General features: G+C 46.2%; 1 protein-coding gene across 2 annotated transcripts in view; it reads left to right on the top strand.

The window, feature by feature from the left end:
• The window catches only part of LOC126484624 (venom dipeptidyl peptidase 4-like), a 348,388-nt gene that overhangs the window by 151,569 nt on the left and 180,581 nt on the right, over positions 1–16,238 (top strand). For both annotated transcript variants that reach the window (XM_050108208.1, XM_050108207.1), the window contains exon 8: positions 14,861–15,045. In XM_050108208.1, the coding sequence (XP_049964165.1) occupies positions 14,861–15,045 (185 nt within the window). The remainder of the gene's footprint in view (positions 1–14,860; positions 15,046–16,238) is intronic.

Here is a 16,238-nt window from a genome sequence, read left to right as displayed (position 1 = left end):
TTCGCGAATCAGCACGGTTATAGAAAGCATCGCTTTTAGGATGTTTGTCTCCGTGCCCGCAGGCCAGGCCTGCCTTTCCTCGATCCAGAATTTTGCGAAATTTGCGAAGGCATCTGGTGGTGTTAATACGTGATGGGCAACATATCACGTTGTTGTGAGACCAAGGAGAAAAACGTGACCACGTCATCTGTTTATTACCCCATTCCATGCATAAAACGCAGCCTGTTGTGTGGAATTCATGTGACTGTTTAAAACGCATTGTCCCCAAGAAACAAAAACCTGGTGCGTAGTAAATGATTGTCATATAATGATATGCTGCGAATTCTGGATGAAGGACAACAGGCAGATTCAATAGCCCTATTTCTGCGGAAAAGTTTGACACGGTGCCCCATTGCATTCTGTTGACGGAGGTCCGAGAATCTATTTAGGATCCCAGATACGTGATTTGCTCGAAGATTTTTTAAATAATAGTATCCATTACGTGGCCCTCGACTGCGGGCGTTCATTAGAGATAAGGGCGTCGTCAAGAGTGCCCCAGGGAACCGCGATAGGACGACTTTTATTCTCCATATACATAACGACCAGACGGATAGGGTGAGCACCAATAAACGACTGTTTCTGATGACGCTGTTGTGTACGAGAAGGTGTCGTCGTTGACAGGCTGTAGGATATACAAGATGACTTAGGTAACATTTATAGTTGGTGTGATGAATGGCAACTAGCTCTAAATGTAGAAAAAGTAAGTTAATGCAGATAAGGAGGAGAAACAATCACCTGCAGTTCGAATACAGCATTAGTAGTTTGCTACTTGACACAGTCACGTCCATTATATAGCGAGGTGTAATGTTGTAAAGCGACATAAAGTGGAACGAGCATGTAAGGATTGTAGTGGAGAAGGCGAGTGGTCGACTTTAGTTTACTGGAAGAGCTTTGGGAAACTGTGGCTCATCTGCAAAGGAAACTGCATATAGGACACCAGTGCGACCCATTCCTGACTACTGCTTGACTGTCAATGTCCCCACCAGGCTGGATTAAAGGGAGATACCGAAGCAACTCAGAGGCGGTTCAAAAATGGCTCTGAGCACTATGGGACTCAACTGCTGAGGTCATTAGTCCCCTAGAACTTAGAACTAGTTAAACCTAACTAACCTAAGGACATCACAAATATCCATGCCCGAGGCAGGATTCGAACCTGCGACCGTAGCGGTCTTGCGGTTACAGACTGCAGCGCCTTTAACCGCACGACCACTTCGGCCGGCCCAACTCAGAGGCGGGCTGCTAGGGGATGCTTCAGGAGCTCAAGTGGGAATGCCACAAGGGAACGCGATGTTCTTTTTGAGAAACACTACTGAGAAATTTTAGAGAACCGGCATTTGAAGCTGACTGTAGAATGATCCTATTGCCGCCAATGAACGTTTTGTGGTATCGATAGCTAGGATGCCACGGCGTAGCTGCCAGTTAAGTTCGCACTACGACAGACAACGATGACAGCGCCCTCTAGCAGGCGCAGTTCATCTCTACGAGCACAACGGTAGATTCTGTCCATTTCATCAAGTGCAGACAACCAGGACACTTCGCTTCAGCTTTGCTCTACATACGACGGGTCTAAGACTATGCATCTGTACAAAGTTATGTATTCTTCTTGCACCAGTACACCACTTTCACTCACTGCAGTACCGACGTAATTTTCGTGCTCCTGCTACTACCGACGCGCCGCCTTCCAGGCGGATACAAAACGTTTAATGTAAGGGCCACGAACATACGATAAGGGAAATCAGAGCTCATGCAGAGGAATACTGACACTCGTTTGTCCCTCACTCTGCGAGTGGAATAGGAATACGGATGTTTGGTAGTGTTACAATGTACCCTCCGCCACGCACAGTACGGTGGCTTGCGGAGTATGTATGTAAATGTACATGATCATATATCACAGACCGTGTTGCATTTTAAGACAGTGCAGACATCTTGTGTTTTTGCACACGCACTGTAACAAGAGGATGCGATGTCATACATGGTGGAGTGTGCGACCACCTGCGGTCTGTCTGCCACCAGAGGATGACGAGTTTTAGTGTGTAGCACAGCTGGCGTAAAAATGGTTACTGCACTGGTCTTGCTACGGAAAAATGTCGGGGTGATGGAATGTTAAAAAGCCTCTATTTCAGAAAATGTCCCCGAAGAGTAGTGCGCGAGTTATAAAATTATTTTTGAGAATATTGGCTGTTGACTCTCTGCATTGGTCTGCAGCCTGCACGGTGAGCTGAACTGTTCTGAATGCATGAGGTGAGAGTTAATTGTTTATACAGCATCCCGCCGGCACTGCGCAGTCATAGGGGAATGAGGCTAACGACAGTAGCACAGTGTGTGCCAGTGGACAGCGTTGTGGCTCATCCGCGTTCTTCAGGCTCGCAGCAGTGTTGGTAGCGAACACATTACGGTGGAGGCAGCACCAGCGTTGATGTGAAGCGCTGGGCGGCACGGTCCGGTGTAGCACTCTTTGACGTGCTTGGGGCTCTCCAAGATGTGGTGTTTACTTGAAAGCAGGTATCGCAACCGCTTCCGTCCTGCGGCAACAGTAGTGACAGTAGTTTAGATACACTACCGGCCATTAAAATAGCTACACCAAGAAGAAATGCAGATGATAAACAGGTATTCATTGGACAAATACATTATACTAGAACTGACATGTGATTACATTTTGATGGCATTTGGGCACATAGATCCTGAGAAATCAGTACCCAGAACAACCACCTCTGGCCGTAATAACGGCCTTGATACGCCTGAGCTTTGAGTCAAACAGATCTTGGATGACGTCTACAGATACAGTTGCCCATGCAGATTCAACACGATACCACAGTTCATCGAGAGTAGTGACTCGCGTATTGTGACAAGCCAGTAGCTCGACCACCGTTTTCAGTTGGGGAAAGATCTGGAGAATGTGCTGGCCAGGGCAGCATTCGAACATTTTCTGTATCCAGAAAGGCCCGTACAGGACCTGCAACATGCGGTCGTGCATTATCCTGCTGAAATGTAAGGTTTCGCAAGGATCGAATGAAGGGTAGAGCCACGGGTCGTAACACATCTGAAATGTAATGTCCACTGTTCAAAGAGCCGTCAGTGCGAACAAGAGGTGACCGAGACGTGTAAGCAATGGCACTCCACACCATCACGCCGGGTGATACGTCAGTATGGCGATGACGAATACACGCTTCCAATGTCCATTCACCGCGATGTCGCCAAACACGGATGCGACCATCATGATGCTGTAAACAGAACCTGTTCATCCAAAAAAATGACGTATTACCATTCGTGCAGCCAGGTTCGTCGTTGAGTACACCATCACAGGCGCTCCTATCTGTGATACAGCGTCAAGGGTAACCGCAGCCATGGTCTCCGAGCTGATATTCCATGCTGCTGCAAACGTCGTCGAACTGTTCGTGCAGATGGTTTTTGTCTTGCAAACGTCCAGATCTGTTAACTCAGGGATCGAGACGTGGCTGCACGATCCGTTACAGCCATGCGGATAAGATGCCTGTCATCTCGACTGCTAGTGATACGAGGCCGTCGGGATCCAGCACGGCGTTCCGTATTACCCTCCTGAACCCACCGATACCATATTATGCTAACAGTCATTGGATCTCGACCAACGCGAGCAGCAATGTCGCGATACGATAAACCACAATCGCGATAGGCTACAATCCGACCTTTATCAAAGTCGGAAACGTGATGGTATGCATTTCTCTTCCTTACACGAGGCATCCCAACTACGTTTCACCAGGCAACGTCGGTGAACTACTGTTTGTATATGAGAAATCTGTTGGAAATGTGTGGCCGTGCGGTTAAAGGCGCTTCAGTCTGGAACCGCGTGACCGCTACGGTCGCAGGTTCGAATCCTGCCTCGGGCATGGATGTGTGTGATGTCCTTAGGTTAGTTAGGTTTAATTAGTTCTAAGTTCTAGGCGACTGATGACCTCAGAAGTTAAGTCGCATAGTGCTCAGAACCATTTGAACCATTTTTTGTTGGAAATGTTCCTCATGTCAGAACGTTGTAGGTGTCGCCAACGTCGTCAATCTTGTGTGAATGCTCTGAAAAGCTAATGATTTGCATATCACAGCATCTTTCTCCTGTCGGTTCAATTTCGTATCTGCAGTACGTCATCTTCGTGGTGTGGCAATTTTAATGGCCAGTAGTGTATTAAATATAGACATTACTAGTAGTGATAACGTTGTCTGGTGTGAACTCTGAGGCTTCGTTTTCAAAAAAGTTGCTACTTCATTGCTAAATGCTGTGGAGTTAGACCGCCTTGAAAAGTAGCCAAAACTGGGTAGCTCATCACATCAACCCTCATTTCTTATCAATATGAATCCAAGCCCTGTGTAGAAGTTTGATAGAGCACAGGAAGTTCACCAGAGGCTGTAACTTTCGAGTGTGTATTATTCAACACTTTACGTGACCTATTTATTCAGATGTTAAAATTCTTGATACAGGTCGAAAAGCTGAGAGGCGTCTGCTTAGTATTTTTTTTAGATTTTTAGAGTTTATACGTGTTGTCTCAGAAGTGCTGCTCAAGTGGTAGGGACTCAGTGAAAAGTCTCATTCAGATGTCTGTCCCCCCTCTTCTGCTGATGCTTCACAATGGGGTTGGCAACATCTTCACGTCTGCAGAGTGTGCGTCAGTGGCTGTGCATATACAAGTACCAAACTCCCGTACAGTGAACCTGCATCCCCAGAATCTTGTTGCTGCTTGTGATAGCTGCACCGCCCACTATGTAAACAGAAGGCTGCACAGTGAGAGCACTTAACACAGTTGTACGGCCCACACTGACGCGGCAGCAGCAGTCGCCATGCTGTGCACGAGGGAGGCCAGTAGTTGAACAGCTGGACAGCAGCTCTGTGTGGTGACAATGCATGTTATCTACATTGTTCCCACCTCCCCCGCATCCCCTTCCCTACAGTCGCACACAGAAATTAATGCAATGCTTGAGTGGACCAGATGCGGCAGTACAGTTTGTCTTTTGCGAGCAGACCTGTGTGAGTAGCAATGACTTACTAAAGCTGCAAATATGTACCTGTCATATTTTTATGCTACTAGAAACGGCGGTGATCTGTGTTCGAGGCTGCCTCCATGGGTAATACAGCTTTGAAATTTGGGATGTATGTATTTTTTCTTCAAGTTTCCTGCTCTGCTGGCTTTACGTTTACTTAAAACAGCAGATATTGCTGACTGATGCAAACGCATCGCTATAAAGCTATAATGCGTCCGTGATTGTAAAATACTTTTTTATACAGTGGTGGCGATGTCTGCAGTAGGTTTTTAATTCTACATACTTGTATGTAGAAACGATCCTGTGATGTTAGATTTTGGTCATAAGTTATTGTAATTAAGATAATTCAGTAGGATAAAGCGGCGCCATTTGTACATCACCTAACCGACGCAGAAGTATGGGGAGGGAAAAGGTGGCCATTTTCGCTCACAAGACAATCCATACAAATTATAAAAATATATGTTGTATGTTCCATACTGCTCCTCAGCCACTGGACAGATTTGAACCAGACTTGGTACACATATCATTTACTGTCTGGAAAGAATCACTGTATGAGTGAGAACCACCCACCTATCACATAGGTCGCAGTGGGGGTGGAAAGCAGTGTAGATGGGAGAACACCGATTTTTAGTCATCCAGTATTTCAGAATGAGAGCACTTACACTTCCAACAAACTTAACACATTATTTCAAACCTTTACGAAACTAGACACATCAAAAAAACTTTTGCATCGCCCCAGTTCCCAGACCTCCTGAAGACAGACGTTTACTGTGGGTGTTATATCACAGACACTGTCCCTCTCACTGCTCGGAGAGTCACTAAACGAGCCCAAAGATGTAAACAACCATGCATGAGCAGCGCCTATTAGACAACAACGCCACCATGTTGAAAATGCTTTTCGTGCAGCCACAGGACGTCGTGTTGCGATTCAAACTGTGTGCAATAGGCCACCTGATGCGCAACTTCACTCCCGACGTCCATGCCGAGGTCCATCTTTGCAACCACGACACCACGCAGCGCGGTACAGATGGGCCCAACATGCCGAATGCACCTCTCAGGATTGGCATCACGTTCTCTTCACCGATGATGTCGCATATTTCTTCAACCAGACAATCGTCGGAGACTTGTTTGGAGGCAACCCAGTCAGGGCGAATGCCTTACACACACTGTCCAGCGAGTGCAGCAAGGTGGACGTTCCCTGCTGTTTTGGGGTGGAATTACATTGGGCCGACGTACGCCGCTGGTGGTCATGGAAGGCTGCGTAACGGCTGTTCGATACATGAATGCCATCCTTCGATCGATAGTACAACCATATCGGCAGCATATTGGCAAGGCATTCAAAGACGCCAATTCGCGCCCCCAACTTGCACATCTTGTGAATGAGTTCCTTCAGGATAACCACATCGCTCGACTGGAGTGGCCAGCATTTTCTCCGGACATTCACCCTATCGAATACGCCTGGAATACACTGAAAAGGGCCGTTTATGGACCAGGTGAGCCACCAACCAACCACTCTGAGGGATCTACGCCGAATCGCCGTTGAGGAGTGGGAGAATCTGGAACAACAGTGCCTTGATGAACTTGTGGATAGTGTGCCACGACGAATACAGGCATGCATCAATGCAAGAGGACGTGCTGCTGGGCATTAGAGGTACCGGTGTGTACAGAAATTTGGACTACCATCTCTGAAGGTCTCACTTTATGGTGGTACAACAAGCAATGTGTGGTTTTTATGAGCAATAGAAAGGACAGAAATGATGTTTATGTGGTGTCACCGCCAGGCACCACACTTGCTAGGCGGTAGCCTTTAAATCGACCGCGGTCCGTTAGTATACGTCGGACCCGCGTGTCGCCACTATCAGTGATTGCAGACCGAGCGCCGCCACACGGCAGGTCTAGAGAGACTTCCTAGCACTCGCCCCGGTTGTACAGCCGACTTTGCTAGAGATGGTTCACTGACAAATTGCGCTCTCATTTGCCGAGACGATAGTTAGCATAGCCCTCAGCTACGTCATTTGCTACGACCTAGCATGGCGCCATTATCATTTGCTATTTATCTTGTGATGCATGTACCGTCAGACCGATGTTCACCAATTATGGATTAAAGTTAAGTATTCCAGAAGCTACGTACTTTTTTACTAGACTCAACTCCTTTAACTGTTCCAGACCTCACGCCAGCCTGCGTGAGCTTAAACGCGTGCCTTTCGGCTTCCTCTTAGTGGCTTGGCTGTCTTGCCAAGTCACAACAGTTTATGTTGATGTTTATTCTGATTTTCTGTACAGGTTCCGGAACTCTCGGAACCGAGGTGAACACTGACGACACCCACAAAAAGATGACAGGATAGAAGTTTGTCGTTTGCTACATTTTCGCTGTTCATGCAATAAAACTGCCATGTGAAGCACGAGATTTTAATTTATTACTTCTTTACTTCTAACTGTATTCGTAATACATTTCAGTCGGTGGCACTTTACAATACGCGCGTCGTCAGTTACGCCGCCGCGTTTCCCACAGACGCCCCCGCGGGACGAGGGCGCTACCACGAACGATTACGCTGCTGCCAATGATATGCAAGCATCCCCTCTCTGGACATCTAGCGGAGAGTTTACTGAAGTTCAAACATCGAAGTGCAGAGCCCATTTGGCGTGTTTGTCATTTCATATCATTTACAGACTTTTATAGCAGTCAGGACTCGTCACCTACGGAAAAGTCATAGCACTGAAGACTGCCTGAATTGTAAACGTTTGTATTTGTATATATTTCAACATTTAAATCTACTGCAAGCAACTGACACTGCAACTACAGCAAACAAAGTTATGTATTACTTTCACTGTTTGACGTTAGATGCAGAATAAATTTGTATCTGAATTCTCTGTGCATGAATGGCATCTCTTCCTCGATCTTGTATCCACTAGAGAACCACAAAGCTCTCTGTGGTGTCACCGCCAGACACCACACTTGCTAGGTGGTAGCCTTTAAATCGGCCGCGGTCCGTTAGTATACGTCGGACCCGCGTGTAGCCACTATCAGTGATTGCAGACCGAGCGCCGCCACACGGCAGGTCTAGAGAGACTCACTAGCACTCGCCCCAGTTGTACAGCCGACTTTGCTAGCGATGGTTCACTGTCTACATACGCTCTCATTTGCAGAGACGACAGTTTAGCATAGCCTTCAGCTACGTGATTTGCTACGACCTAGCAATGGCCATATTCAGTTACTATTCTGAACAGATAATATTGTGAATCATGTACCGTCAAGAGCGACGTTCATCATTAATGGATTAAAATTAAGTATCACACTAATTACGTCCGCTTTCTGAATTCTAATTCTTGTCATGTTCTAGACCTCACGTCATTATAATTCTTCCCTCCTCACGCCAGCCTGCGTGAGCTAAAACGCGTGCATTTTGGCTTCCACTAGTAACACGGTGTTGGTTGGCTCTTCTGCCAACTACAACACTCTCCAAGCAAGTTACAACAATAACGTGGAGAGAAGCGAGGACGGAGAGATGGACAGACAACAATGGGGAAGGAGGAGATACACATAGAATGAGCGGGAAGTGGACAGCGAGAGGGGTGAGGAATTGGGCAGAGAGAGGGGAGAGGAGGAGATGTTCAGAGAAACGAAAGAGAAGTAGATGGGCAGCAACAGGGGGGGGGAAGAGATAGGCAGAGCTATGAGGGAAGAATAGATGAACAGACAGAGGGGAGGAGGAAATAGATAAAGGGAAGAGGAGGAGATGGATAGAGGGGATAGGAGGTGAATGGACGCAGAAAGAGAGGGGAAGGATACGAACAGGGAGAGGGGGAAGAAGAGATGGACAGAGAGAGTGGGAGGAGGAAATGGACAGAGAGAGGACAGAAAGTGATAGAAAGAGATTGGGGGGGGGGTGGATAAGGTGGACAGAGAGAGGTGGCAGTGAAGGTGGACAGAGTGTGATGGTGGAGGAGGTGGTAAGAGAGAAGGGGAAGGCAGAAATGGACTAACAGAAGATTGGAGTCTTGGAGTAAATGCATACCTGGGCAACGCCAAGTACTTACATAGTTTGGTCATAATTTAGTGGCCGTCCCGAGTGGCCGTGCGGTTCTAGGCGCTTCAGTCTGGAACCGCGCGACCGCTACAGTCGCAGGTTCCAATCGTGCCTCGGGCATGGAAGTGTATGATGATGTCCTTAGGTTGGTTAGGTTTAAGTAGTTCTAAGTTCAAGGGGAGTAACGACCTCAGACGTTAAGTCCCACAGTGCTCAGAACCATTTGAACCATAATTTAGTCGCAGACACAAGAACACGAGCGTATACTTTGATTACATAAGGTCCCAAGCCAAGTGGTTGCTTTGTTTACAGAAGGACGATAACGAGCCGCCTGTGCTCATATCTGCTCAGCCATACCACTATTTCTACAGCTACATCTACATCTACATGATTACTCTGCAATTCACATTTAAGTGCTTGGCAGAGGGTTCATCGAACCACAATCATACTATCTCTCTGCCATTGCACTCCCGAACAGCGCGCGGGAAAAACGAACACCTAAACCTTTCTGTTCGAGTTCTGATTTCTCTTATTTTATTTTGATGATCATTACTACCGATTTAGGTTGGGCTCAACAAAATATTTTCGCATTCGGAAGAGAAAGTTGGTGACTGAAATTTCGTAAATAGATCTCGCCGCGACGAAAAACGTCTTTGCTTTAATGACTTCCATCCCAACTCGCGTATCATATCTGCCACACTCTCTCCCCTATTACGTGATAATACAAAACTAGCTTCCCTTTTTTGCACCCTTTCGATGTCCTCCGTCAATCCCACCTGGTAAGGATCCCACACCGCGCAGCAATACTCTAACAGAGGACGAACGAGTGTAGTGTAAGCTGTCTCTTTAGTGGACTTGTTGCATCTTCTAAGTGTCCTGCCAATGAAACGCAACTTTTGGCTCGCCTTCCCCACAGTATTATCTATGTGGTCTTTCCAACTGAAGTTGTTCGTAATTTTAACACCCATGTACTTAGTTGAATTGACAGCCTTGAGAATTGTACTATTTATCGAGTAATCGAATTTCAACGGATTTCTTTTGGAACTCATGTGGATCACCTCACACTTTTCGTTATTTAGCGTCAACTGTCACCTGCCACACCATACATCAATCTTTTCTAAATAGCTTAGCAACTGATACTGGTCTTCGGATGACCTTACTAGATGGTAAATTACAGCATCATCTGCGAACAACCTAAGAGAACTGCTCAGATTGTCACCCAGGTCATTTATATAGATCAGGAACAGCGGAGATCCCAGGACGCTTCCCTGGGGAACACCTGATATCACTTCAGATTTACTCGGTGATTTGCCGTCAATTACTACGAACTGCGACCTTCCTGACAGGAAATCACGAATCCAGTCGAACAACTGAGGCGATACCCCATAGGCCCGCAGCTTGATTAGAAGTCGCTTTTGAGGAACGGTGTCAAAAGCTTTCCGGAAGTCTAGAAATACGGAATCAACTTGAGATCCCCTGTCGATAGCGGCCATTACTTCGTGCGAATAAAGAGCTAGCTGCGTTGCACAAGAACGATGTTTTCTGAAACCATGCTGATTACGTATCAATAGATCGTTCCCTTCGAGGTGATTCATAATGTTTGAATACAGTATATGCTCCAAAACCCTACTGCAAACCGACGTCAATGATATAGGTCTGTAGTTCGATGGCTTACTCCTACTACCCTTCTTAAACACTGGTGCGACCTGCGCAATTTCCCAATCTGTAGGTACAGGTCTATCGGTGAGCGAGCTGTTGTATATGATTGCTAAGTAGGGAGCTATTGTATCAGCGTAATCTGAAAAGAACCTAATCGGTATACAATCTGGACCTGAAGACTTGCCCGTATCAAGCGATTTGAGTTGCTTCGCAACCCCTAAGGTATCTACTTCTACTATGCAAAGCTTATTAGTAATGTGAAGCAAAGAACTCTGTCGACAATATAGTACCGCAAGTTCCTAATGCTACGTAGAGGACAATAGTGGAAGAGAATATACAATAAAAATATTGTGCTAATTTTAAATATGTGCAAATGAGGTTTATGAAAGTAATATTACTTTGAATGTATTCATCATATTTTTGAAAATTCACATAATTTTGTGACAATGATTTATTATTTCAAGTGCCTTGAAATAGCACGTAATCCTAAACAGTGCTAGGTTGAACTCAAAACTACTAACGTTTAATTTCCCCCCAAAAAATGGCAATGCGGCTGTGAATTCCTTGACAGCATGGCACCTGTTCCTTGTGCTACTTGTGATGCACATATAGGGTGTTTCAAAAATGACCGGTATATTTGAAACGGCAATAAAAACTAAACGAGCAGCGATAGAAATACACCGTTTGTTGTAATATGCTTGGGACAACAGTACATTTTCAGGCGGACAAACTTTCGAAATTACAGTAGTTACAATTTTCAACAACAGATGGCGCTGCAAGTGATGTGAAAGATATAGAAGACAACGCAGTCTGTGGGTGCGCCATTCTGTACGTCGTCTTTCTGCTGTAAGCGTGTGCTGTTCACAACGTGCAAGTGTGCTGTAGACAACATGGTTTATTCCTTAGAACAGAGGATTTTTCTGGTGTTGGAATTCCACCGCCTAGAACACAGTGTTGTTGCAACAAGACGAAGTTTTCAACGGAGGTTTAATGTAACCAAAGGACCGAAAAGCGATACAATAAAGGATCTGTTTGAAAAATTTCAACGGACTGGGAACGTGATGGATGAACGTGCTGGAAAGGTAGGGCGACCGTGTACGGCAACCACAGAGGGCAACGCGCAGCTAGTGCAGCAGGTGATCCAACAGCGGCCTCGGGTTTCCGTTCGCTGTGTTGCAGCTGCGGTCCAAATGACGCCAACGTCCACGTATCGTCTCATGCGCCAGAGTTTACACCTCTATCCATACAAAATTCAAATGCGGCAACCCCTCAGCGCCGCTACCATTGCTGCACGAGAGGCATTCGCTAACGATATAGTGCACAGGATTGATGACGGCGATATGCATGTGGGCAGCTTATTTTTACCTGGACGGCTTCGTCAATAAACAGAACTGGCGCATATGGGGAACCGAAAAGCCCCATGTTGCAGTCCCATTGTCCCTGCATCCTCAAAAAATACTGGTCTGGGCCGCCATTTCTTCCAAAGGAATCATTGGCCCATTTTTCAGATCCGAAACGATTACTGCATCACGCTATCTGGACATTCTTCGTGAATTTGTGGCGGTACAAACTGCCTTAGACGACACTGCGAACACCTCGTGGTTTATGCAAGATGGTGCCCGGCCACATCGCACGGCCGACGTCTTTAATTTCCTGAATGAATATTTCGATGATCGTGTGATTGCTTTGGGCTATCCGAAACATGCAGGAGGCGGCGTGGATTGGCCTCCCTATTCGCCAGACATGAACCCCTGTGACTTCTTTCTGTGGGGACACTTGAAAGACCAGGTGTACCGCCAGAATCCAGAAACAATTGAACAGCTGAAGCAGTAAATCTCATCTGCATGTGAAGCCATTCCGCCAGACACGTTGTCAAAGGTTTCGGGTAATTTCATTCAGAGACTACGCCATATTATTGCTACGCATGGTGGATATGTGGAAAATATCCCAGACCGCAGCGCCATCTGTTGTTGAAAATTGTAACTACTGTAATTTCGAAAGTTTGTCTGCCTGAAAATGTACTGTTGTCCCAAGCATATTGCAACAAACGGTGTATTTCTATCGCTGCTCGTTTAGTTTTTATTGCCGTTTCAAATATACCGGTCATTTTTGGAACACCCTGTATAAAACGCCCGTGTGTGACTATACTGGGTGTTCAGTGTGACGTCATATTTGCATTGTATGATGCTGACAGGGGGGAGAGGGTGAAACATAGTGCTTAAAACAGGATGATGTGGTTGATTGTAGCAGGCGTTTCAAACAGGCGTTGCAGGTGGACGTGTACAAGTCAGGCGCACAGCGCAACTTCGTTGCCACACACCTCGCTTCTTCGATAGCTGTGTCCCTTACGCAGAAGATATCGCACTGCCGTAGATCCATTGATAGTTGATTTGGGAGAGCGGAGCAAACAGGGATCGATCCCATCGGATTAGGGAAGGATGGGGAAGGAAATCGGCAGTGCCCTTCCGAGGGAACCATTCTGGCATTTTCCTGAAGCGTTTTAGGGAAATCACGGAAAGCGTAAATCAGGATGGCCGGACGAGGGTTTGAACCGTCGTCCTCCCGAATGTGAGTCTATTGTGCTAACCACTGCTCCATGTCGCTCGGTATTTGATGGGCTGCTTGCCTGCTGGCAATGAGTATTTAAATATTTTTAGGATGCCAGAATACTCTTTACTTTTCAGGAGAACTATCGTTTGCAATGTGTACCACTCATAATGACCATTACATTAAATAACTTAAAGAACACACAAGTGAAGTAGAACGAAATCTGTACTTTATCAGTAAACACTTCCGGGCTAAGTTGCCGTGGTCGATCTGTAGAACTTCTTCTCCCTGACGTTTCGTTCTCAACTACGGAGAACATCTTCCGAGGTGAGTCGACGACTGGATGCTAGGAGCTGGGGCCGCCGCTTATATAGAGATCGTAGGGGGCGCCACCACACGTCACGTGGCGTCGATGTGCAGCTATCTCTGGCTATCGTCTGTTCTCTCGATTGCAGGCAATCGATTGTCACGTGATTGATGCAACGTCGACCGCCATATCTTATCCAATTTTAATCCTTCTTCTGTACGATTAAAATTGTATTGATGTTTGTGGATTTCAATTGCCTCTCTATACATACGTGTATAATAGTGCGACGTCCTCGCTAGCACGCTTGTTTCTACAGATCGACCACGGCAACTTAGCCCTGAAGTGTTTACTGATAAAGACGCCGGCTGTGAAAGCCTACATGGAATGAAATCTGTACTGTTTAGGACATGCTCTCACTCTATGTACATCTTTCTCCATGCACATTCACCCTCAGACCGAAGCCACCCATTGTGTCAGATGTTTCAGGAGTCTATGATCTCGGATGTTAGCAATTCAGAGGCAAAAAAAGGCGACGCTTCCTTATAATATCGTTGTTCTGACGGTCAATTGGAGACGAGAAAATATATTTCTCAATCGTTTCACGTAACTGACCCCACACACAGTGCATGATCACGACACAGTAGGTTTATTTGACTGGAATAAGTCTCTCAGTGAACCGGCGTCTTGTTTCAGATCTAGCATATCTCAGCATAGGGCCAGTCAGCCACAAGTTTACAGTAGCCTATGTTTCTCGAATAGACCCAAGAGGACCACTGGACTTTAACTCCCTCCTCCATAGGGATTCCCGTCAACAGTGTGGCAGGTCCTCACTCCACAAAACACTATGGGGAAGTTTGGACTCGAATCGAGGACAATGGCGCGAGGGCTGGAGAGCAGCGACTAAACAGCACAGTCCTTCCTTCCCTCGCCGACCGAAGATGGGTGGTGGGAGAGCTTCACCCCGCCACGGTATCAACCTGCTATCTCAGGGTCGAGCGCCACCAAACATTCATGAGTTAGCGCCATCGGTTACGGAGGTGGCTGGATTAGCAATGTGAAATGAACTAGTACTCTGTTGAAGAAGATGTGTGCTAAAGTGAAACCTAGGGATCAGCTCTGCTTAATACTGCAGCCTTTCACAAAATGTTTCTTGCTCGTGTCCTCCGCCACAGTGCGATATTTTTTGTTTCTTTCACAGGGTATGTACACTAGTATCCTGAGACTGTCAGTTGACTCCTGAGCAACCAGTGCCTGAAGAAACGATTTAATGTTCCAGCATGGTCCCACCCAGTGGATACCGTGGGCCAGGATGGATCGCTGTTGTTTTCTCCCGACGGAAGGAAGCTGATCTTTATCCAGAACGACGTCTCCTCAGTGGACAACGCCACATTCGTTTACTACGGCAGACCTGGAGCCCTGGAGAATCAGTACGCTAACCTGGTTACCTTCCGCTTCCCCAAGGTAAATTTTGCAGCGACGCTTTGTTATATCGCACATACACCAGCAGTTTTACTAGTCATTTGAAGAATGTCTAAACTCCTTACCGAAATGGCAATGAAGTGAAGCACATCTAACACGCAGTTTCCATACAACATACAGCACCGCATTTTAAATTTTTAACGGATGTAGTAGTATTTTACTACATAGCCCTAAGATGTTCGAAACAAGATTTTCAGTGCTAGCAATGTACTTTGTTAGAACTGTTTTGCTGCAACATAGTGATATATGGAGTAAATTGTAGCCGCGCTGGATTAGCCGAGCGGTCCAAGGCGCTACAGTCATGGACTGTGCGGCTGGTCCCGGCGGAGGTTCGAGTCTTCCCTCGGGCATGGGTGTGTGTGTTTGTCCTTAGGATAATTTAGGCTAAGTAGTGTCTAAGCCTAAGGACTGATGACCTTAGCAGTTAAGTCCCATAAGATTTCACACACATTTGAACATTTGAGTAAATTGTCGCAATTCTATTTACTTATACGTAACAGCGAATACTACCAAAAATTCTAAGAGAATCGGTTCTATGAATCGATTTTGAGACAAAATTCACTGTTTGCGGCACAAAATTACTAAATTCGAGTTGAATCCGATGATAAAGAGTTTTTAACATATAATTCTGACATCCCAATTAGCCTGCTGCTCTCAAGTTGAGAACGACGACAGTACAGAACAACTCCGAAGACGCCCACACCTGCTCAGAGTAACCACTCGCAAACAGTAAACGAAGCTTCAGCGATTGTCTTTATAATAAAGTCCATGTTTTCTCACTGGAGACTAATTTTACACTCATAGGGACCACAAACCAGTGGTTGAGTTATCGGGGCCGTACTCCCGTGTTCCAGAGCGGCCAGCACTATCCATGCCTACAGCTTGTGGATACTTTCTCTCACCTCCTACAACTAACTGTACCATTAAACACAAGCCCGCCGCACAACACGAAAATGAGGACGGCTACGTCGGCCATTCGAGGAACCAGACCCGGCGTTTGACCAGACATACCGGTTGGTTATAATTAAACTTTTCCTATTGAACACGTTATAACAAGGAACCTAACCACCATACGGAAACCAAACTTGGTAGCATTAATGTCAAGGACATGGGGAAGAGAAATAATGCAGAATCTATTCAACTGAAACACTTTTAATGTGCTACTAGGTACATCA

This window comes from Schistocerca serialis, chromosome 6 (assembly GCF_023864345.2).
Source record: "Schistocerca serialis cubense isolate TAMUIC-IGC-003099 chromosome 6, iqSchSeri2.2, whole genome shotgun sequence".
In the NCBI taxonomy this organism is placed as follows: Eukaryota; Metazoa; Arthropoda; class Insecta; order Orthoptera; family Acrididae; genus Schistocerca; species Schistocerca serialis.
The sequence above is the reverse complement of the archived record's forward strand: the minus strand, read 5'-3'. Positions and strand labels throughout refer to the sequence as shown.